The following is a 26,107-nucleotide window of genomic DNA, read 5'->3' as shown; positions in this document are numbered from 1 at the left end:
GTGGTCATAACATTTTAAGTGTAAATTTGCAAATGAGCGTCAAGCGCAGCGCACAACATTTGGTCAAGGCGGCTGTTTCCATTACAGAGAAAACTGAAATTTCGGCAATTAATCTATTCAGATTCCTCACGAAGGTTATTGATCAGTAATTTCTTTGGTGGTGATGTTTAGATTTTTAACAGGGATTCGTCACAAACAATGGCAAGTTTGTGTGAGTTAGTTCTATTACTGAAAACAAAGCGATCGTCACCAAGGTCTAAAGCGAGTGAACAAATGTAGAGGGGGGGATGGGGAGAGAAGCTTGTCTCATAGACCACAATGCAAGGTTCTGTCATGGATGATTTCCCTCATTCTTACTTGAATGAATTATTAACAGTTATAAAGTATACTGACCACTCCACCGACAATTTCATCTCTTGCATCCACGGCGTAAACTTTAACGATGTGATAACAGAAGTCCAAAGCTTCGAAGCGATTTTCCTGGCCCAGCAAAGCGATCAGAGTACATCCTGCCCAGTTGAGACCCTCACCAAAACATTGTCTGTAAGCAAGTCAATACAGTAACAGAAATCAGGAAAATGATTTTGAATTCGGTTTCCTGTTTAAATCACTGATAACATGTAAAACCTTCCGCAGTAGATTTTACAGTTTTAGACCAGTTTCACAGTTTCATGAGTAATGATTACTTTTTAGTCGAGATGCTTGTGGAACCGAGCATTCAAACTTTAGAAACAAACAATTTAAATTGAAAATAACATGTTAAAAATCCAAACTAGCAGAAGGAAAACCAGTTGGCCAGTTACAAGCGTGGACAAGGAGTTGAACGCGGTACTACCGTAAACCAACTTCAGCTACTGGTCAAGGCGGGACTTGGACCCAACCACTCGAAGGAGCTACCTCAACAGCCACCCACGAAGTCGTTTTTAGGGCCTCGTTTTACCTCCTCCCTACGGAGTAGGTACATACGAGTCCCCTAAAAACGACTGCGTGGGAGGCTACTGCCTCAGAGGACCACGCGAAAAGGCGTCCGCAAATAAGTAAGAGTTTCAATTTCTTTCCATTCGTTGAAAGTAAGCGATTGAAAACGACCGATAATTCTCAGTCCTTTTTAGCGATTCTGATCAAATAAAAATTGTCAAAAACGAATGCAAGTGAACGGGACCTGAATACAAAGGATGGCTCATTCTACAGTTGAGTGCTTACATGTAGTTACCTGGCCTTTGAGTGCGACTGACGCTCACGAGCCGACTAAGCATGCAACCGTCAATGGCCGGACTATTCTAATAACGCGTTTCCAGGCACTCTCAATGAGCTACTTACTCAATAGTAAGTTCATTCTGCCTCAGAGGCTGACAATAATTGAACTGAATCGCGCTCCAGAGGCGATGAAACTCTTTACACTCATCAACGTTCATAACACCATTGGCAGGTGGCACCTCTTTCCAAATTTCGTGAACCAAGAATGATTTGATCTTCTTCAGAACCACTTCAAATATGGACAGTCCACAACAGAGTCGCTCTTTTGTCAATAAATCCCCTTCTTGGGCGTTCATAATTTGCTGCAAAAGGAACAAAACCACTTCTAAACTTACGTTACAGAGGGTGACATGACTCCAACACTTCTTACAAGCAAAATAAAATGGAACTGAAATTTCACAGTAAAGCTGAGGGGCTAAAGACAGAAGAGATGGCGGATTGTTTACATTCATTTGTCCACCGTGTGACTCGCAGTCTCACATCGCATACTAAAGGGCCTTTTGCAGCTAACGGTCACATGGTACAACATCCGCCATCATGGCTGGGGAGCAAGTTGCGCACAGGGACATCCAAAACAAAGAAACTTCAAGTTTGACTGGATAAAGTCGCTTTGCTTTGAATGTGCTATTGCGCTACTTGTGGATTGTGTGCCATGTGATCGTTAGCTGTAAAGGGCCCATTACCAAGGAAACAATACTTCAACCTTTAAGCCCCCAAAATGAACAGAATCTAATTTCCTCTTAAAATGTCGTGAGAAAAGAGAATATGACCAGCAAAGATAAAATGCCTTGATGTTGATCTTTAAAGATTTTCTCACAACCAATACCAAAAGAAATGTATTTTGAACACTGGAGGGATAATGCATGTTGATACTGGGGCTTAACTGAACCTCTTTTGATCCTAGCTTGGTTATAATTGACAACACCAGCAGCGAGTTGTTCTCATTCTCCAGTGCCTTCATTTTGTTTTCCAGTTTTTCTCCCTCTGTAAACAAAGAAGAAAAGAAAGAAACAGTGAGACTGTAAGGTACACAGAAGAGGTACGATTTGTTTTAGTTTAAAACTCGACATGAATTGAAGAAATGCTGGCACTTTCGCCAAAACTATGACAACGAGACTACGGATAGTTCGGCTATGACGTCAACACAGGATCGCAAGGTTCGCGGTTGGTTTAGGTTCTCTCTGCCTCAGCTGTTTTTCGTGTGCGGAGGAAGATAATTGTGTGGACGAAATTATGACTGGGGATGTTGAATGCTCAGAATGAAACAACTGGCCCCGGTTGTTCAAAGAGCGCATAACTTTATCCACTGGATAAGTCGCTATCCAGCGGAGCAAATGTACTCCAACCAATGCTTTTGGCAAGTTTCCACACAATGCCATTCTTAAATTTGACATATGTTTCTACCGACTCTATTCTCAAATTATAGGATTATCGGGAAAATCTTACACACATTTTATCTGCCGGATAGCGAACTATCCAGTGGATAAAATTATCCGCCCTTTGAACAACTAGTAATCCTGTATTGACATCGCAGCTAAACTATCCCCAGTTTCCCTTCTTGCGAAGTATTGTATCCCACCGGAAGTGTGAAATTCCATGTTTCCATATACCTCAAATATAGGGAAGAAAAAGTGATACTGAATTTCAGTGATCAAGCTTCAGACTAACTTGAAGCTTAATGAAGTTCAGACGAGAATGTAAATTTAGCTTACAATTTTTTTTAACCTGACAAGAAAGCCAAACTGATAGTGATACATGAAAGAGATAATCACGCGAAGACCTATATTTATTCAAATAAACACCACTTCACTTTCTGAACCAAAAGGCACTTGATTTCCTCACCGGTTTGGAAGGTTCCAAACGTGAGCGCTTCTCATAAATTAACTTACGGCTTCGTTTATAGCGCAATTCATGAGTGCATAAGCACAGAATCATAAACAACCCATTTATTCAAATTGAAACTACTTTGCTATCAAAACCAAAAGGTGTGGCCCAAGGCGTGAGTATTTTCAGTGTTAACACCGTAATCCCCCCGCAACAGTACTGGAACATGATCTCCAGAAAGTAAATTCCAGGTTCCGTTCTAATTTCTGAAAGATGTAGGGTTCGTTTAGTGCCTCCAACTCCAACTTTCAATGTCTCTAAAACCAAATATGGTTCATATAGCGAAATTTCAGCAGGAATCCTAAACGTTCACTGCGCGGAGGCGAGGAGGCACAACGTAAAGCAGTATGGGTCTTCTACATGTAACATCAGTTAATTTCTTCTCTTCCCGCACAACCACAATTCTATTGGTTTAGCAACAAAAAAATGACAAGAGGTCCCCTGCCTCGATCGCTGATTTCAGATCAGCTCCCTTCGGCAGAAATATAGGTACCTTTGAGGTATGGCCTTGGCATAATCCCTTGGAAAGGAGCAGCGTGCAACAGATCCATAATTTCCTCTTGAGACTAAAAAGAAGAGAAACAGCGCGAATAGAGTAACACGGTCAAACAGACAATAAACAATAAATAAAGACAATAAACGACCTGATCAAAAGAAGTAATAATCAATGGATAGTGTTTTTTTCAGGTTAGGGTTACCTTGCTAGCAGAGCCGCTTTGATCTTTCCGAGATAAGTCGACTTATCTAGGAAAGATCGAAAAGACTGCGCTAGCAGGGTAATAACGGATAAACCACAGACCGAGATTGTATGAACGTTTCCATACAATTCAACCATGTTCTCATTAAAGATTTGGACAAGTCAACCAGCTATGTTCTGACATTATGAGGTTTACCGATCAACGTTTTTAAAATAGTGTGAACTCGAGTTGTCGGGATAAACTTGAGCCAAGGAAAGCAAAAATTAGTTCGAGTTAGCAACGAATTCCAGTTAACTGATGGTAAATGACTGAAAATATGGGGTTAAAATCCAGGGAAAATCGGATTTTGCTCGAGTTTGCGAGGAGTTCAAATTAAGCGAGTTTGAGATAGCACGATTCTAATGTAGTTGTTAATCAGTGGAGATAAATCTACCCTGCAAGCAGAGATCCCTCTACTCTTCGATTTTATTTTGGTATTAAATATAAATGGTACTATTAAATATCAATGGAAATTTACAGCCTTACCAAGAAGCTCTCCAGTTGTAAGCAGAAAAGGATAGCATTGCCAATCTCTCTGAATCCCTGGAACACGTCTGTTCTGAGGTAAGGATACTGCATGATGGGCTCAAGGCTGGCGTGATAGTACTCAAGAACACCTGGTGAAAGCACAGACAAAGTTAAGACCCTGTTATACTTAGAAATTGGCTATTTCCGAGTTGAATGGAACCTCATTATGAAAGCGAGGCTTCGTGCATAGTTTTTATTGCAAACAAAACTTATTTTTGTATGAAAACCTTCACACTTACCCTCGCTTTTAGAATGAGGTACAAAGCTACTTGGATATATATAAACTTAAATCTACAGCTAAAAGGAAAGAAAGCAAAGTTGCATTCGCTGGCCACAGACAGCTTTCTTGGCCAGAGCCTCACAGTTGCCGCAGCATGAAGCAAGTGCATATCCGAGAAACAAGCGGCTGGACGAATAACTACTCCGCACCGGATGAGATACGAGTCCACCGCAGGGTTATCCATCAGCATTTTCTAACGCTTCACCGGTGCCAGTGAATAAATCCTATAACACTTAGAACACTTATTGTTTGCACACGCTTTCTTACAGAACCCACAATAATGACACAATGATGGAATAAAATGATTGGAGTGGCACTTGATATGTTGGCGTAAGGCATGGAAAGACAACATACCTGTAGAACCATACTCGAAGCGAGGAAGACCGCATTTCTTGGGCATTCCTTCGATGAGCTGGGTGATGTACTGTTGTAGCTGACCTTGGAGCTTTGGGTAAAAAGGAACACGTTAATGAGGACAAGGGGCAGGAAAAAAGTAGCTGGGTAAACTAACAAAATACGCTTAGTCTTCAGGGTAATCTACATTCGTCTTTGACACAGAATAAACAAGCCTTGCATTGAGCTTTCAGTGCTTAGCTAAAAACAACTGCATGTCACAGTCTTACATTGTAGCGCCGATATTGTAGCAATCTTGAAGTCTTAATTTTTGTCTATTACTAATACCCGCCAAGATTAGCTAATGCTATACGCGGGTTGTGTAAATTGTCTTTGTATATTAGTTGGAAATAATAATAAATTGATCAATTGATGTGAACGAGATACAATCCAAGTCAAGTCAATTTTACGTAACTCCAGAAAGCCAAATACAACTGAGCTTTCACACTATTCTTTGTTTTCAAGGTAGTCTAACCTCGTCTTTTACACAGGTTACACAAGTCGAGAATTTGGCATTCAATGCTCGACTAAAATAGATTCAACATATTTGAGTTTTGATGTGACCGGGATGCAAACTTTCACTAGTGCAATACCAGCCATCTCTTCGCCCCCAATGGTGGCCAGCATCTAAATTCTTGTTTCAAAATCACCTCCTGGTCAAACATTCAGGTCATGAGAATAAGGAAAATGATCACCAAAAATACAATGCCTTGATTTTAAAGCAAACACCCCGACATGCATCATGGGAAACACAAAGAGAACGGCAATGAGAATATCCCTGCATAATCTCGTACCCAGGCCCCAGTTGTTCAAAGAGCGGATAACTTTATCCAGCGGATAAAAGTACTCCAACCAACACTCCAAGCAACGCATCCAAGCTGAGTTGCTCGAAGCATGGTTAGCGCTAACCATTGGTTAAGAGGTATCAAAAACTATAGGCTATCATGGTATTTAACTCTGGTCAGCGCTAACCATGCTTCGAGCAACTGGATCCAGCTGGATAAACTTATCCGCTCTTTGAACAACTGGGGCCAGATCTTATCGCTCTTCGGACCGATTAGGCCGATCCTGCATTAACGAGAATTTTGATTCGAGTTTAATTACTAAACAATAAAGATTATTCAAAAAGATCATCTGTCCCTCAGTTTTGACTTTGACTTTTCTTTACCATCAGCTTAAAATTGGATTTCAAAAACATTTTAAACGAGCGAGCTGAAACCTCGGTTAACTTTTAATCGTGGATTAGCGTTAATCGGCTTTCGAACAACTGGGCCCTGGGTACGAGATAACATCCCTGCAGTGGTTTCGTGAAAAACAACGGAGTAAAAATATTCTCTGATCAATTGGCATTAGCATAAATATTTTTACATACCACACTTTTGATGATTTTAAGAAGTTCTTCAATGACCACAGCGATTCCTTGGTAGCCTAGCAACCGAGCCATGCAGGCAAAATGAATGTCACCAACAAAATTGCTGTACAGTGACGCAATGGCATTAAACACTGAGTTTTGAAGCTACAAGAGAGCAAAAATTGCAATTAGAAAAAAAATACTTTCGGCGCATCTCAAGACACTCGGGTTTCCTATGGGTGGTGTCTACTAATACAGGGATATTTTTGAGTGGTTTAAAACTATGCGGAGAAAGCAGAACTCAGCAAGTGCTCTTGGTATCAAGAAGGACAATTGGGGGGTAACCATGCATATTTCAGAGATAATAAAGCTTCAATTTGCAAAAAAGCGCCATACATTGCTTGGTATTTTACTGGTTTTTTTTTTAAAGAATAATTGTTGCTTAATTATCTCTAAAAAATGCGTGATTATCTCCAATTTTCTTCTTGAATTTCAACAGCCCTCGCTAAGATCTGCTTTCCTCGCATAGTTATAAACCACACAAAAAGACTTCTTTTTTAGTAGGCACCATCCTTAAACCATACGGTGTCATACCACGCGGGAGTTGTGAGCAGACGACAACCGAAGGTCCGAACTTTAACCACAAAAGGAGCACTAAAAAAACGGGGCTTCCTTGGGAACAACAGGGTCACAAAGACACTAGTTCTGGTAAAAGTTTTTTAAGGGGCAGTGTCATCTATTTTTAGTGTCACTTTGAATGGCCAAAAAACATACTTGTATGGATGTAAACGTCAAAAAAATGGTTCAGTTCTGTTAACAAAAAACTTACTCGTGCACAGAAACTGGCTTCATTCAACTTTGGCTGCGGATGGCTAGGATGGAAGTGGATGGCCAATTTTTTCAAGTTCCTCCCATGTATATTGGAAAAATGGCTAAAACCTGGTTATAGTTTATTCTTCCTCGGAGAAATCATTTGATATTTTCCTCCCGGTGCTCTAAGAGCGATTTCATGTTAAAGAAGAGGTTCTTTGTCAAATATTTGGGCAGTTTTGACCCCGCCGCGTGTCGCCTTTTCTCGCGTGGGGTGATTTTCACGCGCGCTCGCGTTTCGCTCGCCCTACTATCCCTGAGGAAAAATGGGGGACTACTCGTAGTCTAGTTTTGACCAACATACAGCAAAACTCTTCGTGACAGTGCCCCTTCAATGCTTTTAAACTAGCGTTCTTACAGAAACTGGAACATATTTCAACAGAAATGGTCATAGAAAACACGCTCGTTGTTCCTTATTCGTTTACTCTTTTGGTGAGTATGGCGGGAGCCATTTTACATCAAACATCTTCTTTAAAAAGTATAGCAACCTCTATCCAGGAAATACCTTTGTGCCAAATAAATAATGATAGGCCTGTTTCGGAGCTTGCTCTCTGGAAACTCTGTCTACCAACGAAAGAGACGTGGGAACAAATCTGCACGACGAAGACAAAAAAGAAACATTCAAGACATTTGAAAACAAGTAGGCAAAGGTCAAGAAGTCGCTTTGTTAACGGGACTACAAAAAAATAAATTAATGGAAACCTATCGCTGCTATAAGCTAAGGGGCAAATTATTAGGTTACAAGTAACGGAAAAGTTGAAACTTGAACTATCGAGAAGGTAACACACAAAACACTCTTTTTGATTGGATCCGCATCCAAAGTTACTCACGAGAATCACTGAGATCAGCCTTAAAAGCATGAAATTCAGTTGACAGCAGATCCAAGACTTTTTTCCATTCTGTGGACCGTAAAGGAAATAACTTTGGACGTAGTATAAACTCTTCATGTTTCCGACCTTGCTGTAGCTGCTCTTGAAGAAACTGGCGCCAGGAACAAGCCTGCATCCCGCCCCCTTCCAACTAAACAAGGTTAATATTTGCGATTGAAAAAAAAAATATTCGGCACATTAAGGTTCGAGTGAACAAAAGCCTACGATGTACAGGAGTGTTTAAATAATATCTAGCTTTCTGCACAATTTAATGATCAATTAAAGATTATAGCATTCTGCGAAATTTAATGACCTTTTAGTTTACATTCCTCCCGAAATCGCAAAAATTATCCTCATTTTGTGTCTTCGTGTCTCCACCAAAGTCAACAAAAGTGAGGTATTAAAACAAACAAATTCCTGACCTGTTTGTGGACGAGTTGTAGCAGTAATTTGGGAGGAAATCGAAGTTAAGTTCCCAGAACACATGAAGCGTGATCCTGCCGTAAGGAGCCGAGACTGAGTGATTGGCTTCATCCAGCATGTTCTTGAATGGAACCAGTTTAACGCACTTGGACAACAGCTGATGCGTCATGCGGTTCACTTCCAGAAGATTCTCCAAATCCTGTCGGACAGAAATCGGAAAATAGGAAATTTTAGAACTAGACAATCACCAAACGTTCCAGAGAGACCGCGCTTTTCAGCTACCGTAAAATCCCGGTTACAAGCTCTGGGCTTGTACAATTTCGTAAGGGGTTTTGGGTGGGCTTATATTCGAGGTGGGAAGGGGGTGGGGGGGGGGGGGGGGCTTATAAGCGGAATAAAAAATACTTCGAAACAAGCTGATAACAAAACGCACTTTATTTCACTACAAGACCAAATTCGAAACTCTAACTTAAACTGTAACCGGAACATAACAAAACAAGGTTAGCTTTTGATCTCAGTTCTACTTCACAAAGTTAATTAAGGCTTTCCACTTCAAACTCGTCTTGTTCATCATCGCCAATGCCATCGTCTGAGTCATCCGTCTCAAGGTAAAACTCCACATGTATCTTCTTGAAGGGATTGATCAGCTGACGGAATCTTGTAACTGGGAATAGATAGGCCTAAAAGCGGGAGGGGGTTTACAAATAGATGGGCTTACAACCGAGGGGGCTTAATAACAGGGATTTTACGGTATGTGAATGTAGCCTGCCCGAAGACGTCTGCTCCCAAGCAATGTGAACGCGGCATCCTAGATTACTTTAGTTCTTGGACTCATGAGATTTCCGACCGAAAGCAAATACTGTGAATACTCGCAGGGAAGGCTGCATAATACTGGGAAGCACGGATGGCGCAGTGGTGAGAGCACTCGCCTCCTACCCAATGTAGCCCGGGTTCGATTGCTGGTCTCAGTGTCATATGCGGGTTGAGTTTGTTGTTGGTTCTCGTCCTTGTTCCGAGAGGTTTTTCTCCAGGTACTCCGGTTTTCCACTTTCCTCAAAACAAACATTTCTACATTTCTAAATTCCAATTCGATCTGGAAAGTCTCCCCAATTAGTGATCTGCGCTAAATAGATCCGCTCGATACTTCAATAAAGTGATTCATTTATTACTAGAAGCGTTTAGACGTACCACAACACCGCAGATGTCTCCACTCTCAAACCGGCCAATGGCACAGTCTAATGACTTTATCATGGCATTGTTCAATCGCTGTGTGATCATCTTGTTCAGATCAATTGAACGGCCCAGAAGCTGCAAGAGAAACCACATGAAATAAATTTAATATGTTCCAACAAAACAATGACTGTTTATATGAAGCTTTGGTGACGCGGGAGATAGAAAAATTATTTAGCCTAACAATAACTGAAATGACAAACCTGAAAGAAATACATAACAAAATATGAAAATAAATTAATATTGTCATTGGAAAAAAGTGATGTTATTTTGTAAGCCTCGTGAAAAAACGATAGATGACAAATCCGAGTTCTCCCAACTTGAGTCGGACTTCCTTTTTCTCAGTATGCCTATCGTCACCGAGTAAAAAAGTACGTTGACGCTACTTATAAGTATTTGCTTCCAATTCTTATTGCGTTGAGATTTTAATTTTACAACACTTCACTGAAAACTGCACTTATGCCCAACAGACAAATAATTAATAATGTGATGGGCAAAGAATGAAATGGCCTCATGTTTGATAGATGTCAGTAACAGAATAAAGCAAGCTAAATATTAAACTGGTCTAAATTCCAACGAGTATACAGAAGACAATAGAGAGACTTAGAATCGCGTTTACGGCAAACGGCAAACGCGACCTTCGCGTTTATGTTTTCTTGAAGAAAAAAAAAACAGTACACAGATGGGAATAGTGCAAAACAAATCTGACCATTGATGCTAACGCAAAACTACTCAGTTATAATGAGAAACTGAAAACAGCGAGCGACAAATGTAGGGTAGACATGGTCACGTGGTCATTTCTGCCGTTAACCGTAAACATAATTCCAAATCTTTCTATTTACTAATGTCACAGAGTGCTCCCCACACCCCTCCCAAAGAAAAAGATGCTTGTGTTGTTCTCCTAGTGTATACTGTACCTGGACATGTCTCTGTTTAAGCAATGTTTCATATCTGTTTGGCCGTGTCCCCAGTTTAGCAGCAGCTTCAGCATTCATGCGAACCATTTCAGACTTGAACTTCTTGTCCAGTAACAAACTGTACAAAGAAGCAGAAAGCGCGCGTTTTCAGTCGTTTCAAAATAGATATTTCTATTAACGTGGGTTCAAAACATTTGCCGTCGACACGATCGTGTTTCCATTCGTTTTCACTTCTTATTTATTTTTTATCTATTTATTTTATTGTTTGCCACCAAATGCGATTTACAGACTCGTAACATATCAAATGAATATACAATATAGTGTGGTGTAATAGTATCAGTAAATTTAACACTGGGCCATTCCTGTTCTGCAAGTGATACAAGACTAACTGACAGTCTCTGTAAAACTTAAATAGAAGAAAGATCCTCGGAGTTTTTTAAGCAACTTAAGCAGTTGCGAGAAGAAAGCCTGAAAAAAATACAGGCTTTGACGGGATTCGAAACCATGACCTCTGCAATGCCGGTGCAGTGCTCAGCCAACTGAGCTATCAAGCCAACTGGGAGCTGGTGAAATTGTGAGTTCGTAATACACCAGTGAAGAATGGATACGTAAAAACGCGTTTAACGAATTGTTGAAAGCTAAACAAATGTACGTAAATCACCTGCATGCCTGGGCCTTGTAGTAAGCAAATATCTGATCGCTGAGCTTGTAAACAAACTGGTCAAAACACAGGTTCACCTGTGGACAAACAAAATCAACAATCCATTCGATGAGTGTTTCAAGTAAACACAAAATTAAGACAAACAAAAACGAATGATAAAAACCGATAATTGTGTGGAGGGACATTAAAACATCAGTCATCTTCTATTTTCAAACACTACAAAGAAATCCACGGGAAGATCCCCGACGACCTACTGAGGCGCTTTGTGGTCCTTAAGAATGCAGAAATAAGTTTGACTGTTTATTGCACGAGATGTTATTTATTAGACAAGAAAGACCCATTCTGAACGTGCAACTGGACTCCATTCATGCGAAAGTATTTTTTCTTTTTCTTTTCATTTTTTTTTGGCTTGTCTATGTCTTAGCAAACCGTTTTTAAGACAAATTTCCTCAAATAATAAGACCCAATCCCCACTTTCAGAAAAAGCTTTTCCTAGAATTAAGCCAGTGGAAAAGTAACAATAATGATGATACTGATACTGATGCTGATGATGCTAATGTTGATGATGGCGATGATGATGAAGTTGTACCTTGCTATTTCCTGAAGAAAACTACTTTGAATGAATGCAAACCCAGGGGTGTTATTTTTAGTCTTGAACCGTATGATCGCGGAAACTGTTTCGGGATTTAAATTCAGAATTTTACAGTACACGTATAAAACTTAATATAGTAATCACCTCAGCCTCAATTTCGTCGTACAGATACTGCTTCTTGAACACAGTCATAGCATAGTGAGCACTGTCATTGTAAAGATCCAGAGGATACAAAACGTACCTACACAATACAAACAGCAAATGCATGTAAATATAAAGCAAACTTTGAATGGAAATTGGGATAATAAGAACACTTGCCCCTTTAACAACACAAAACGATTATTTTGTTTTAGGTTTCCATCCACACTGAATTCATCTTTCTGGAAGGCATCATAGATCATAATGTACCCCGGAATTTTCACATGTATGTTATTGCATTAACGATTTTCAAAAGCAGCTGGCTGTGGCCAAAAGTCACCACCCACTTCACTATCTCAGCCAGATTTGTTTGCAACGCATACATGTAGCATTCCTATGTCTAGCCAGCTGGTTACTTTCAAAAGGTAACCGTGTACTAAAGAGTTTTCTGATCACCCTTCTATTACAATTTTATGTCGCAGCGGCAATGTTAACACTTACTCCATCATACTGGGATTTTTGCTCTCAAGGATGTGATTTGTCAAGATCCATGGCATTGACATCTCAATGGGAAACTGAAGAAAAAAATAATTTGGTAAGTTTTATTAATTAAAAAAAAAAAAAATCAGGAGGTGCATTACAATTCAACAGACAGACAGAGTTTTGAAATTTACATGTCAGTTTTGAACACTGCCAACAAGATTTCAGAGTTCCCGTAGAAATATCCCTAGTTTATTGACGGTATAAAGCTATGAATTTTCTTTACACCACAGCATTAAGTATTTCAAAAAGAGCAGTTACTGTTGTAAACAGATTCCATGACCAAATCATTTTTTTCAACTGCTTTCTGCTTACTTTCAGGTCCCAACGTTGTCAGCATACATATGAGTTGTTATCCATATTATTGCTTATGACTCTAGTTGGGAGAATTTGCCTAACCATCAAGACATGTTATCTTGGATGGTCATTTCCTTTAGTTTTGTGACCTTCATGTTTGATCAAATAGTTAGATTCTAAGGAGAAATTACATGCTGATCACGATGGATTTGAGAAAAGGTTAACGTACACAGCGAGAAACAAAACAGCTTCAAACAGTAAGGGTCAGTTACTAAAAGACAGTTTAGACAGTGTTTAACAAAACCACGTTCTAAGCCATTTTCAATTTTGCCAACAGTCCTGTCTAAACATTGGCTGCTCCTGACGTTAGTAAGAAGGCTTGCATCCCAGACCAGAAAACTATTTATCTACTAAAATAAACCACTTACAGGTATAAGCAGATTTGGAGGCCCACTGATTGCCTTAAGCCGCGGCCTAAGTTAGACTCTGTATAAATAACTGGCCCTAAGTGTCTGGAATGCTATTGTGTTCAATTGGGAAAAAGGTGAATGAACTACATGTACTGGTATGTAATGTTTTATCATGGCAACTATCCTGAGGTCAGTTGGTGTGATACATGTCTCATGACTTTACTGACTTAATAAGATGTAGATGTAGATGTAGATGTTTGACTCCGTTATGAGGAGTACTGGTGCAGTAACATGGTTTTTTGATTCAAAGAGTAAATTAGCTTTGAAACATACCTGAATCCGGGCACCCATGGTCAATTCCAGATAAAATTCTCTGAACCAGAGCTGAGAGAGATCACAGCATTCCCTCAAAATTTCATTAAAATGGAGCAGCTTCTCAAAGAAAAAGGATTCCTTCAAGAATGTCTCGATTGCTTCCACCGTCTCTTTCTCCAGCTCTTTTCGCATGACTTTTTTACCACCTTTCTCAGACACCAGCGATTCCAGCATAGTACGGACCATGTACAACTGTAACATAAACAATAATTTTACATACCGTATTTTCTCGATTAAACGCCGGACCCCGATTAAACGCCACCCTTGTTTAAACGCCGGGTCAAAACTGTTAAATTTTATTTTAAATAAACGCCGGGGGCGTTTGTTCGAGGTACCGGCGTTTATTTGCGTCGAGCCAACAAGTAGAGATATTCACTAGAAAAGCACCGCTATGACACGTACTGTACGGTATACTACTTTTGTTACTTTAATAAATGCTCAACAAACAAGTCTGGCATAACATTAACTGCGATATATGCTGTACAACAAAACAAACTTGAAAATATTTAGCAATGTTCACGTTCCTGTTGTTATGACTGAGGCACTCTCAGGTCTGTCAGGTCGGGTCCAAGGGAGAAATCGTCCCGCCTTGACAAACTGCGCAAGGGGTCTCAAAGAATGTAAAATAATAAATCAACCTAAAAATTGATGAAAATTTTACTTCATTAATATTAACGCCGGACCCCAATTAAACGCCGGCTTCAAATAAACGCCGGGTGCCTGAGGCCAAGTTTTAAATAAACGCCGGGGGCGATTAGTTGAGAAAATACGGTAACATTGTTTGGGTCCCCCTTTCCCCCTTTTCATCTTGATAGCACTCCAACTATGCGTGAAGCTGGCATCAAAAGTGCATACCTGGGTACTGGACGGTCCCACATCCCTATCTGGTATCTTGATTGAAGGCCCTGTTTTTGGGTCCTTTTCTCCTTTCAGTATTGGGTCCCCTCTTCCGTGCTGTCCATCAATCCAATCTCCTCCCGTCTCACGGATGGACAACAGAATTCTGAGAAGTAACATTATAGAGATTTAAAATCATGTTTAAGGCAAACGGCAAACGTGTTAATTGGATTTATGTTCTCTTGAAAAAGAGTACCTAGTTGTGAAAAGTGCAAAAATATTATAATTCTGGCCTTTGATGTTGATGCAAAACTACTCAATTTTACCAAGGAACTGAAAATGGCGTGCAGGAAATGTAAGGTCAACATGGTCATATGGTCATTTCTGTCATTAATTTTGCTGTTTGCCATAACATCAGATAAATATGTACATGTATATGAAAAAATAATAAGATTCAAACCCGATACAGGTGTTAGTAATCTTCCAGCAGCTGCTTAGGGGATGATACTGAATGTATATGTACAGTTGTATGCTAGCCCAGAATTGATCTTCTCAATGAAGATGTCTACATACATGTAATAATATTTTTTCCATCATTTTTCTAATAATATTGTTGATTCATCTTAAACTGAAACTACTGTAAATTCAAGAGCTGAAAAAAAAAATAACAAGGGTAAAGAAATTTGATCAATACTTAATCCCTGTCAAGCGTAACATTATTCAGCTCTTGAACTGGATAGAAATAAAGAAAAATTTGTGTTGTCCAAAGAAAGGCCACAACTTCAAGCCCCTGTACTATACATGTACATGTACACATGTATCTCCTTTTAAAATGTCCTGGTACATTCATTTTTTTTCCAAATTAAACTCTACTGAATCTAGAAAAAGGACAGCATGTGATTCCTTTCTTCAACATACATGCAAATGTTATTTAACATCTTTTTGCTACAAACTCAATAAACTAAACTAAACTAAACTAAAACAAACTCCTCTCAACGCCACCACAAGCCTACTCACGTTTTCAGAAGCATGGCCTTTTTGCTCTTGACAGCCTTCCTCAGTGGTTCTCTTAGGGCGATCTGGATAAAGTCCTGGACTTGAGTGTGAATGGAATGTCTAATGGCTTCTGAAAACACTGGCTCAAGACGAGACATCAGTCCATAAAGACCTTTGATCATGGCAATCACCTGAAACAACACAAGATTCTTTAGTCAGTCATACAGTTACTTGCAATATTATGTCAAATTCACCAATGTTACGATGAAGACAGAAGTTCTAAGTAAATTAAATGCTATCTTCGTCATCTTGGTTAAAAGTTGGTTTTTTTTTTTTTTTTCATTTCTGGTATGTCAAAATTTTAGGCTGATTTCATGTTTTGTTCAAAAGTGCCTGAAGTTTTGGATATGGCTTCAATTTAGTCAGAGAACATTACTCTGTTCTTTTTTTGTTTGTTTGGTTTTTTTTAAGGCTTACTTTTTGAGAAAAATGAGCCCAAAATATAGGGTCAGCAAAAGGAAAGCAAAGAAAGAAGTGGGGCAATTGATGCTTTGGAGTGAAAGAAACACAGAGTGGTGTTCTTTGATTAAACTGAGGACCACATGCAAAAATCAAGCCAAAATATTTGACATTAGATGGTTATGCTCTCAGCCCTTCAATGTTCACCCTCTGATGTAATTGACTGAAGTCTGTATTCAAGTGAATTTTGTAATACCTCAACCAGTGCAAACTTCTCCTCACTATTGTAGTTGTATCTTGTGGCCTACAAAAGGAGGATTAAAGAGGCAAAAAAACCAGTTAAAATTATCAGAACACTGTTGACAAAACCCAGGGCATCATTAGTAAAGGAAGCAACATTGTACTGTGTAGGTTCATTTTCACTTGCAAAGTGCAACAAGTTTGTTGTGGTTACAAAGATTAGTGCAATATGTGCCTCAAAATAAAGTTTCTGAGGTCAGCCTATTAACATGGTAGTTGGAATAACATGCTTTTATACATTCAAGGAAAATGATACAATGAGCTTTTCCTCTGGCCAAAAAGAAAACACCATAATAACAAGGGTGCTGTATTTATTAGTTAAGTGGTACTAATAGTAGTTTTAGTGGAGAGTGGAGACTACATGTATTTCTGTGCTCTGTTGTCCCTCCACTGTCAGTTGGAAGTCTTGCACCTTTAATTAATTTTGGTGAATCCTCATTCCGTTTAATTTACTGTACCATCTCTTCTGTCCTCCAGTCCAGCCTCTCTACTGACTCCACTTAAGCATTACACCATTAGTATTACTAACTACAGAAGGTGGCAGTTCCACTATGTACAAAGCGATCTTATTTACATGTTCTGTAGTTGAAAAGGGTTTCACTCACTCGTTCATATTCTTCTGCTTCCTCTGGGCAATGGGGATTGGCGTACTTGTCTGTAGGATGGAGAAGTTTCCACGAGTACTGGTAAAAAGAGAACAGTGTCAGTAATAATTTACATGTACCTGTTTTTAACATCTTGTTGGTAAGCAGTATGATTGTCCAGATTGAAATAACAACACCTTTCATTCTTGGCTCATTTTAGCTTTATGGGTCTACACTACAGCTGTTTCCCGCCTGACATGACCATCACTGTAATGATATTTCCATTTTAATGTTCTTGGAAATGTCATGCATGTTAAGCCAACCAAGGCTTTTAAACAAAACTGCAGTTTTATATTGCAAGTAACCATTGACATTGTCCTTCAATTATAATATACTGCTGCTTTGCACTTTGTTTTGTGACAAAAATGAAAATGTTTCCCATAATCATAGGTTTTTATTGCAAACATTAAAGTACATGTACATGTAATGGATAAAACATTGGGGCAATATTTCCTAATGGCATTCAAGGCCACATCCAGGCCACATCCAGTAAATCTGAGCTAAAACAACAAAAAACAATTAAATCCAAAAAGCTCTATATAACTGTAGGTTGGTTATGCCCTGAGCCCTCCAATTAATCTAATGCAGTGAATCTGAGTTGTAAATAAAACAACAAAAAGTGATTGAAGCTCTAGTTAGGTTGGTTCTGCCCCAAGCCCTTCAATTACTCTATGTTACGCCACAAAATGTAATAACTGACACAAAATGTAATAGTAACGCAAAATGTAATACCTTTTGACGCAAAATGTAATAGTAACGCAAAATGTAATAACTTTTGACGCAAAATGTAATAACTTTGTTAACGCAAAATGTAATAACTTTTGACGCAAAATGTAATACCAGAAAGTAACGCAAAATGTAATAACGCAAAATGTAACAGTATTTTCAGTCGGTCTTTACAGTATGTTGGGAGGGGAGGAACACAGCATCTGCGATGCTGCATTTTACCCGGAGGTTGACTTTGATTATTTAACTGCAGATATTTGATTTCTGCTGATTCAAAAAGAAGTACGCGATGATTGACCATTTTAAAAGTCATTTCCCACGCTAAATAAAGCCGCGGTAAATTTTACCGTTGTAACATGCGGTTACACGTGAATTGTTTATTATGGTAAATTAGTCGCTCTTACGGCTTCATTTTTTGCCCCACTCTACGCCTTTCACGGTACTGAGTACCGTGGTAAATGATCCTTTCCCCGTGAGAAATTTGGTGTGGTGCATGTCACCGTACTTTCCCGAGATAAACTTACCATGGAGAATATGCATTGATATGTCAAAAAGAATAAAAAAAGCGCCCATAACATTTAACTTGGTAAATAAATAGGGTTTTTCGATACCCAAGGCAAGAAAGCCAATCACGATATTTCATTTGAAACCAACACGAAGCCGCAAAAAAAAATGTTAATTTAAACAAGTCTCTTCTGCTTCGCGCTATTGTCGATATATCAGATTTCACGTTAAGATTGAAGTTACAGGGAAGAGAAGAAGAATTTCTTCAGCTTTCCCATTTCATGTTACTAGTTACTCCCCTCCCCCCCCCCCCCCCCCGCCACCACCACAACTTGGAAAATGATCCGCCGCCCTTGATAACATTAAATCTTGCCATATCGCCAGCGATTATTTCCCCTACAGCTATTGTAGCTCGAATGAAGCCGTAAGAGCGACTAATTTACCATAATAAACAATTCACGTGTAACCGCATGTTACAACGGTAAAATTTACCGCGGCTTTATTTAGCGTGGGAAATGACTTTTAAAATGGTCAATCATCGTGTACTTCTTTTTGAATCAGCAGAAATCAAATATCTGCAGACAAATAATCAAAGTCAACCTCCGGGTAAAATGCAGCATCGCAGATGCTGTGTTCCTCCCCTCCCAACATACTGTAAAGACCGACTGAAAATACTGTTACATTTTGCGTTACTTTCTGGTATTACATTTTGCGTCAAAAGTTATTACATTTTGTGTTAACAAAGTTATTACATTTTGCGTCAAAAGTTATTACATTTTGCGTTACTATTACATTTTGCGTCAAAAGATATTACATTTTGCATTACTATTACATTTTGTGTCAGTTATTACATTTTGTGGCGTAACACTCTACATTTAATCCAATGAATCTGAGCTAAAACAACGAGAAGCTATCTACACTGTCAGAAGCACTATAAGTCGGTTATAGGTTGAGCTCTACAATTACAGTGTAATCTGTGCACTGTACATGTAATCCGATAAATCTGAGCTAAAACAACAAAAAGCAAATATCTAAAATGCACTATAGGTCAGTTATTCCCATGAGCCCTTCAATTAATCTGCTTACCAGCTCCATGACCTGTGCTGTCCATGATGACAGAAGTCGCAGCCCTCTTAGGGCCAGAGTGGTCAGCTCCTTATACTGCTCATCACTTCTTGGATTGTTGCTGGAAGTGATCATCTATGAAAGACACAATCAACACACACACACTATACAATTTACTCAGAACCATCAACCATCTGAACATTCTCCTGACATGCTGAACAGTCCATGACCTTTTCAAGTTTTCCATGACAAAGCATTTGCATTTTACAGTGTCAAATATCCATAGTCACTGTGTTTATTTCTACTGAGTGAAAATCTGTTTCTCGGTTCCAAGTTTTGGGTTTTTTTTTTAAAATAAATTGTTCATTTTCTTCCATTTAATTCCTTAAAAGAATGCTTTCTCAGTGATTTTACTCCATAAACATAATTTTCAATGACTTTCCATGACTTTCCAGGTCTGGGAAACAAAATTATAAAATTCCATGACTTTCCATGTTTTTTATGACCTGTACCTGTGATCTGTGACCTGTAATCTATGGCCTATAAGAGCTTGGTTTGTCCATTAAGTACTAGAGTATTCATCAGCGGCACGGGATGCTTACACTACAGATAATGTGAAGAAACTGGAAATGGTGCAGAGATGTGCAGCCAGATATGTGTTAAGCCGATATAGTGTATCACAACACATCCACTGCGAAATGCTCCAAGAACTACAGTGGGACACCCTCGAAGAGAGAAGGAAAAGGAACAGGCTGTCCATTTTTTACAAAACCCACAATAGACAAACCAGGATTAACACCATAAAATATCTAACCCCCCGGGGGCGTATTAGTTGCCATATAAATGAGAAAGCTTACGAGGTCCCGTTTGCACATACAGACTACTACAAATTTTCATATTTTCCTAGAACAATAAGAGAGTGGAATGTCTTATCATCTGAAGCGGTTAATGCACCTTTCCTCACGGCATTTGTAAGGAGTTAGTTCCTTATCTCCTCTGGGAGAATAGGGCCGTTGACTTGTTTTCTCCACCCCACCCTGTCTCTCGCAGCGATGACAGCCTCTCCCCAAGTGTCAAAACCCATCTTCTGCCTCTCTCCTTCCACAGTCCTTCTCCAGGTCTCTTTCGGCCGCCCTCTTTTCCTCTTCCCCTCCGGTGTCCAAGTTAGGGCAATGCGCGGGTTCTGATCGCTGCTCATGCGCAGGACATGCCCTATCCACCGCCACCTCCGTCTCCTAATCTGCTCACTGATGGAGCAGGTTTTTGCTCGCCGTCTAACCTCTTCATTTGTCACCTTCATTGGCCAATAGATCTTGTGTAGGAATGTGTTCAGCTTTCTTTCGTCCCTCTTTGTCATTCTCCATGTTTCACATCCGTAGAGTAACACTGCTACGACATTGGATTTGAAGATTCTGATCTTAGTGTTTTTGCTCAGTTGTCCACTTCTCCAGATCTTAGTTAGTTTGTTAAATGCTCCTGTAGCTTTCCCTAGACGGTGCTTGATATCGTCCTCAGCCCCTCCATGCTTGGTTATTCTTGCTCCTAGGTAGTCAAAGCAATCCACATCCTCTACTTCCTGCCCATCTATAACAACTGTGTTGTTGCTGTTGGCGTTGATTCTCATCAGTTTGGTTTTCTTGGTGTTAATCTTTAAGCCTGTTCCTTTACCATTACTACTGAGATGGTTAATCTTCGACTGTATCTGCATAAATGTACTGGAGATGAGAGCTAAGTCATCTGCGAAATCTAAGTCCTCCAACATAGTTGTCAACCTCCACCTAATACCTGTCCTTGTGCATTCGACTGATCTTCTCATCACCCAATCAATCACCAAGAGGAACAGGAACCCTGACATGTTGCAACCCTGTTTGACGCCTGACTTCACTTCGAACCAATCTGATCTTCCAGCACCATCTTCCACAGCACATGTGCAGTTAGTATACATGACTTGCACCATTTTCACGATCTTAGTTGGTATTCCATAGCACCTCATGATCTTCCAGAGAGTGTCTCTGTGTATGCTATCGAAGGCCTTCTCGTAGTCCACAAAACAAAGGTAGAGGCTGGTGTTCCATTCGGCTACCTGTTCAATTATATTTTGCAATATGAAGATCTGCTCAGTCGTGCTCCTTCCTTTTCTAAAGCCAGCTTGTTCTCTTCTCAACTCAGCATCCGTTCCAGCAAAAATCCTCTTGATCAAGACTCTTCCCAACACCTTGGCGACAATAGACATGAGGGTGATACCTCTCCAGTTTCCACAACTCGTCAAGTCCCCTTTCTTGGGCAGTTTGATGATAAGCCCCCTAGACCAGTCCTCTGGAATACTTTCTTCCTCCCATATTTTGTTGAATAACTCATACAGGACACTAACTGTGGTGTCGATGTCAACCCTCAGAAGGTCTGCCGTGATACTATCAATACCTGGCGCCTTTCTACTTTTCATGTCCCTCAATGCACTCCTAATCTCCTCCCTTGTTATTTCTCCTGTATTGATGCTGTTATTCACTACGTCTGCCTCTTCCATCTCAATAACAACTTCGGGAACTGGCCGGTTTAAGACTGCCATGAAGTGCTCTTTCCATCTTGCTTTAGCCTCGTCTTCTTTAGTCAATAACTTTCCTTCCTTGCTCTTCACCATTCCTGCCTTTCTTGGCCCTTCGTTGCATAATCTCCTGGTTGCTTCATATACTCCCTTCAGTTGGTCCTGATTCGCAGCCTCCTCTGCTTCTCGTGCTACACCGTTAATCCAGTCTCTCTTATCTTTCCTGAGGCTTCTCTTCACCTCCTTGTCCTTTTCTCTGTAGTCGTTTCGAGCTTTGTTCTTCCGCCTCTCCGATCGTGCATCTCCTATTTTCTTTTTCAGTCTCCTTCTCTCTTCGATCTTTCTCCAGCTTTCCATACTAATCCAGCTCTTACTTTTCTTCTTTCTTCGCCCTAGTACCTTCATTGCAGTATCAGTGTATGCAGTTTTGATCTTCTGCCACGTGTGGTCTATGCTGTTGCTGTTGCCTTGGTCAGGCTGTTCACTAATCCGGTTATCATCTTCATCCATGTCGTTCTCATCTGTCATCTGTAGGATTTGGAATCGTTTTCTCAACTCGAGCTGAAACTGTTGTCTAATCGCAGGCTCTCTCAACTTGCTCTCCTCAAACCTGGTTAGTGTATGGTATCTCTTGCCGCCGTTGCCCTGCTATTTACATCGGCGAAACTGGCCGCACGCTAGGGCAACGCTTCGGTGAACACCTACACAGCATTGAGAAGAACCTGCCGGGCTTTCCCGTCGCAGAGCATTTTAATACAAATGGCCACACTATCCAGGACGCAAAAGTCCGTGGAATTATGCTCTGCGACGGAAACAAGCAACGAAAGCGTAAGGAGATGCGCCTTATTTTCAGACTAGGCACCAGTCAGCCGCGCGGAATGAACTCCGACTTCCGATATCTTTAGGTCGTCACGTGCACATCGCGCGCGCACGTTACAACTTTAAATCTGACTTCATAGCGCAAGCCAGCTTTTTAACGTAAATCTTTTTCCACTGATGAAGGGCTAAGCCCGAAACGTCTGGAATAATTTCTACATATTGGCACTGGACACTCGTCTTCGAGAACTATATTTTACCTTTCTCCTCAAACCTGATGGTCCCCTCCTGCTTCTTGCCAGTGCTGTTCAATTTGAGTTTAGCTTTAGTTATTACAAGATTGTGGTCGCTTCCCACATCAGCCCCCCTATGCGCTCTTGTATCTTGCACTGACCTCTTGAATTGAGACCTGACTGCCACATGATCAATCTGGTTCCGGCGCTGACCATCTGGGGAGGTCCACGTGAACTTATGTACATCCTTATGAGGGAACATGGTTGATGTTATAGCAAGGTTGTTATACGCACAAAAGGACACAAAGCGGTCGCCATTGTCATTCCTCTCGCATATTAGACCATGTTTCCCAACAATGCCACTCTCACCCTCTTGTCTTTCTCCCACTTTGGCATTCCAGTCCCCCATCACCAAGAGCATGTAGTGCCTGGGAACAGTGTCCAATACCTTCTGTAGTTGATCGTAGAAGGTCTCTTTTGCCTCGTCTTCTGCTTCATTGGTTGGGGCGTACACTTGAACAATCGTAGTCTTTATGAATTTAGAGTGAAATCTGGCTGTTATAATCCGATCACTGACTGGTGCCCAGCTCTCCAAACCAGGGCTGCAAATAACGGCCGGTCAACGGACAATGTCCGGTCAAAATTGGGTATTGACCGGACAAATCTTTGGATTGCCGGACATCTTGTCCGGTCGTTTACCGACTCGTTCAGAGAAATTTTAATTTTTAACTATTAAAAAATCCCGAGGGACAACATTTATGTTTCCGAAAGAAAAAAACATGAATATATAACTACACAAATTAGTGGTCAAGAAATTCCCGGTAGTCGCAAACTTCCACGATGTTATCAAGTCCTATCGCAACCACAAATCATCGTGTCTTCCGTTATTTTATTTACTTTAAGTGTTTCCCATTAGTAGAGGGTTTTACCTTTAGCTAGATACCACGATTGACTCTTAAATAAAGTGATTGATTGTTTGATTGATTGAATGATCGGAAAGCACCCTCACGAAGACTAATCTCGTGGCACCAAGAATACTCCACGTGGCATTTGTTGCAAAGTGCGAAAAGCGAACAAACCATACGTTACTTCTGGCAGACCCTGCAAAACATGCTTCGTTACTAAGCTTTCTGGTGATTTCAACACTCGATGCAACTCAAAAATGGAGCGTATAAAAGTGGAGAATGAGGTCGTCTTAAATGGATTTAAAAACGAAAACAGTCAGCGAGCGCAACAATGGTACTTGGAATAAGACGCCATGCATTTAATACAATTACATACAGTACTACCGAATTTCGAAACCCTAAGACGATAATTTATGAATTAAAGTTAAGTGTTTCTTGTTTATATTTACATTTCAGTTAGCTTCTTTTTTCAAATTAATTAAGAGACCGATTGAACCTTTCAGCTTTCATATATTCTGCACATTAAAGTTCAGTTGAAGAAATGATGTGGCGATTGCCAAAGTGTAATATTTAATTATAAGTGATTTTGCCAGATGTAAAGTAAAACGGACAATTGCGGTTGTATCTTGCGTAAGCGTTCCATGTATTGAATGCGAGGCTGCTTCTGCAGTAAAGAGTAGTTAAACTATTAACTTGTAATTTTTATTGCCAAACCGACTTGGATTCAGTTGTGTTCTTAGTTATAAAAGGATTACTGTGCAATCTGGGTTCACTATCGCAAGAGTTACGACTGTTAAAATTTGACCGACCAAAAACGGGTAGTGTCCGAGCAAAAACATGTTTGACCGGACAACGTGACCGGCGCCTGCCTGTTAGTTATTTGCAGCCCTGCAAACACCCACTGGCATACCTGGACATCACTATTGCTACTCCACTTTGGTGAACGTCATCTTCTCTACCCGAGTAAAGGATAGTCTCTCCAGTTTGAGTTCTCAGCCTTCCAAATCCAGACCATCTACACTCGCATTTGTAAACTACCTTTAAATTGATGGTTTTTACTTATCTGTTTTTATCTATTTATTTATTATTTATTGATTCATTACCGCTGACCGATTTGCAAGAATCGTCATTTATGATGGGGGGAAAATTAATGGCAGATAGATAGATACGAACCCTGTTAATTTTTATACATGTACACGTCATTTTTTTTGTTCCCCTGTTTGTTTTGGGTATCCTTGAGTGGAAAATAATAATGTAAAGGAACACAACATTCTTATTATGTAAGTATTAGAAGAAGGGAACACAAAAGGGGATAATTTACCTCATTGTTGTAACGAGCCAGCTCGCTGATAAACTTGATATGCTCCTCTCTGATGCTGTCCATTTTACCAAGAAGATTATACTGAACAGTAACCTTGTCATCTGCTCCATCAGCCGCAACAGTCCACTTCTCTCGCATGCTTTCAAAGTGAGGGCACATTTTCAGGTAAGACACCAGAGCTATCTGAACATCTCCAAACAGAGGTACTACTGGAAATTGCTGTGGACGATGAAGCAACCGTCAGTGAGTCATACAATTAAAATGTTTCTTTTTACAAGCTACATTGGTAACTGCTGATAATTAGAGAGCCTAGTGCTTTGAAGTCCATTGTACATCGGTCCATAATAATGAAGAACAGCTCCCCCATAAACCTCTCTGCCAATTGTCAGAAATCCGTCACTAACAAATGGCCAACAGTTGGCCTACAAACAACCAACGGTCAGTGGATAAATAGCTGACAAATAGCCAACAAATTACCGACAGGTTTAGGGGGGAGCTGTTCTTCAATTTTACACATTATTATTTTGTGGTAAGAAATGAGTTTATTGACAACCCAAGTCAAGTTAAAGTCCCACAGCAATGTAGTCATGTTTACTTCAGGAGGTAGTTTTGAGTGACTGGAAGAAAAAGTTTGCTACATTCAATTTCAATTTTTTTTATTTATAAATGGAACTTATGTTTAGTTTGTAATTCTTGTTTCAGCTATGAGATATAAATCTTCAAATGATTTTAAAGTGTTGTTACCTTAAACATTTTGTCTATCTTGCTGATGCTGATCCTTTTCTTCTGATCCATCTTCAGGATGTTACTCTCTTTACCATCCATCAGGAATATAAGAAAGCCCATGACCTGTGTTTGAGGAATTTCACCATTTTATGACAACATTTACAACAAGACAAGCCATTTGACAGCGAAAGAAGCAGCATCAAATTGATAAAATATTGGATAAGGGGGTTAGCTTCTAAAGAAACTGTGGTGCTGCATCGGTGCGGAGTTGGAATGAATGT

The 26,107-nt window shown here is 40.0% G+C and overlaps 2 protein-coding genes across 2 annotated transcripts in view; both read right to left on the bottom strand.

Moving 5' to 3' along the window:
• LOC146481596 (cytoplasmic FMR1-interacting protein 2-like) overlaps nt 1-26,107 on the bottom strand; it is a 31,191-nt gene that overhangs the window by 1,418 nt on the left and 3,666 nt on the right. The window contains exons 5-26 of the mRNA XM_085108350.1: nt 25,845-25,949; nt 25,101-25,319; nt 19,305-19,418; nt 16,950-17,027; nt 16,301-16,348; nt 15,607-15,776; nt 14,608-14,755; nt 13,711-13,944; nt 12,632-12,705; nt 12,137-12,233; nt 11,401-11,477; nt 10,740-10,857; nt 9,781-9,900; nt 8,592-8,791; nt 7,806-7,893; nt 6,452-6,595; nt 5,041-5,131; nt 4,365-4,495; nt 3,635-3,707; nt 2,147-2,241; nt 1,321-1,559; nt 394-541 (exon numbers count right to left, since the gene is read on the bottom strand). Coding sequence (XP_084964476.1) covers nt 394-541; nt 1,321-1,559; nt 2,147-2,241; nt 3,635-3,707; nt 4,365-4,495; nt 5,041-5,131; nt 6,452-6,595; nt 7,806-7,893; nt 8,592-8,791; nt 9,781-9,900; nt 10,740-10,857; nt 11,401-11,477; nt 12,137-12,233; nt 12,632-12,705; nt 13,711-13,944; nt 14,608-14,755; nt 15,607-15,776; nt 16,301-16,348; nt 16,950-17,027; nt 19,305-19,418; nt 25,101-25,319; nt 25,845-25,949 — 2,811 coding nt within the window. The remainder of the gene's footprint in view (nt 1-393; nt 542-1,320; nt 1,560-2,146; nt 2,242-3,634; nt 3,708-4,364; nt 4,496-5,040; nt 5,132-6,451; nt 6,596-7,805; nt 7,894-8,591; nt 8,792-9,780; nt 9,901-10,739; nt 10,858-11,400; nt 11,478-12,136; nt 12,234-12,631; nt 12,706-13,710; nt 13,945-14,607; nt 14,756-15,606; nt 15,777-16,300; nt 16,349-16,949; nt 17,028-19,304; nt 19,419-25,100; nt 25,320-25,844; nt 25,950-26,107) is intronic.
• Nucleotides 20,263-24,697, bottom strand: LOC146481597 (uncharacterized). Its single transcript, XM_085108219.1, has 3 exons — nt 24,690-24,697; nt 22,916-23,476; nt 20,263-22,435 (listed from the first exon to the last, which is right to left on the bottom strand). The coding sequence occupies exons 1-3, from the start codon at nt 24,695-24,697 to the stop codon at nt 20,263-20,265; spliced, it is 2,742 nt and encodes a 913-aa protein (XP_084964345.1).

The sequence above is a fragment of the Pavona decussata genome, unplaced genomic scaffold (assembly GCF_977016875.1).
Source record: "Pavona decussata unplaced genomic scaffold, jaPavDecu1.1 SCAFFOLD_49, whole genome shotgun sequence".
NCBI classification, from domain to species: Eukaryota; Metazoa; Cnidaria; class Anthozoa; order Scleractinia; family Agariciidae; genus Pavona; species Pavona decussata.
The sequence above is the reverse complement of the archived record's forward strand: the minus strand, read 5'-3'. Positions and strand labels throughout refer to the sequence as shown.

What these genes read in the sequence shown, in the direction of transcription:
- LOC146481597 (XM_085108219.1), bottom strand. An exon ending in AAGCAGGAGGGGACCATCAG is followed by an intron (nt 22,436 to 22,915) that starts GTTTGAGGAGAA and finishes TACACTAACCAG; the next exon opens with GTTTGAGGAGAGCAAGTTGA.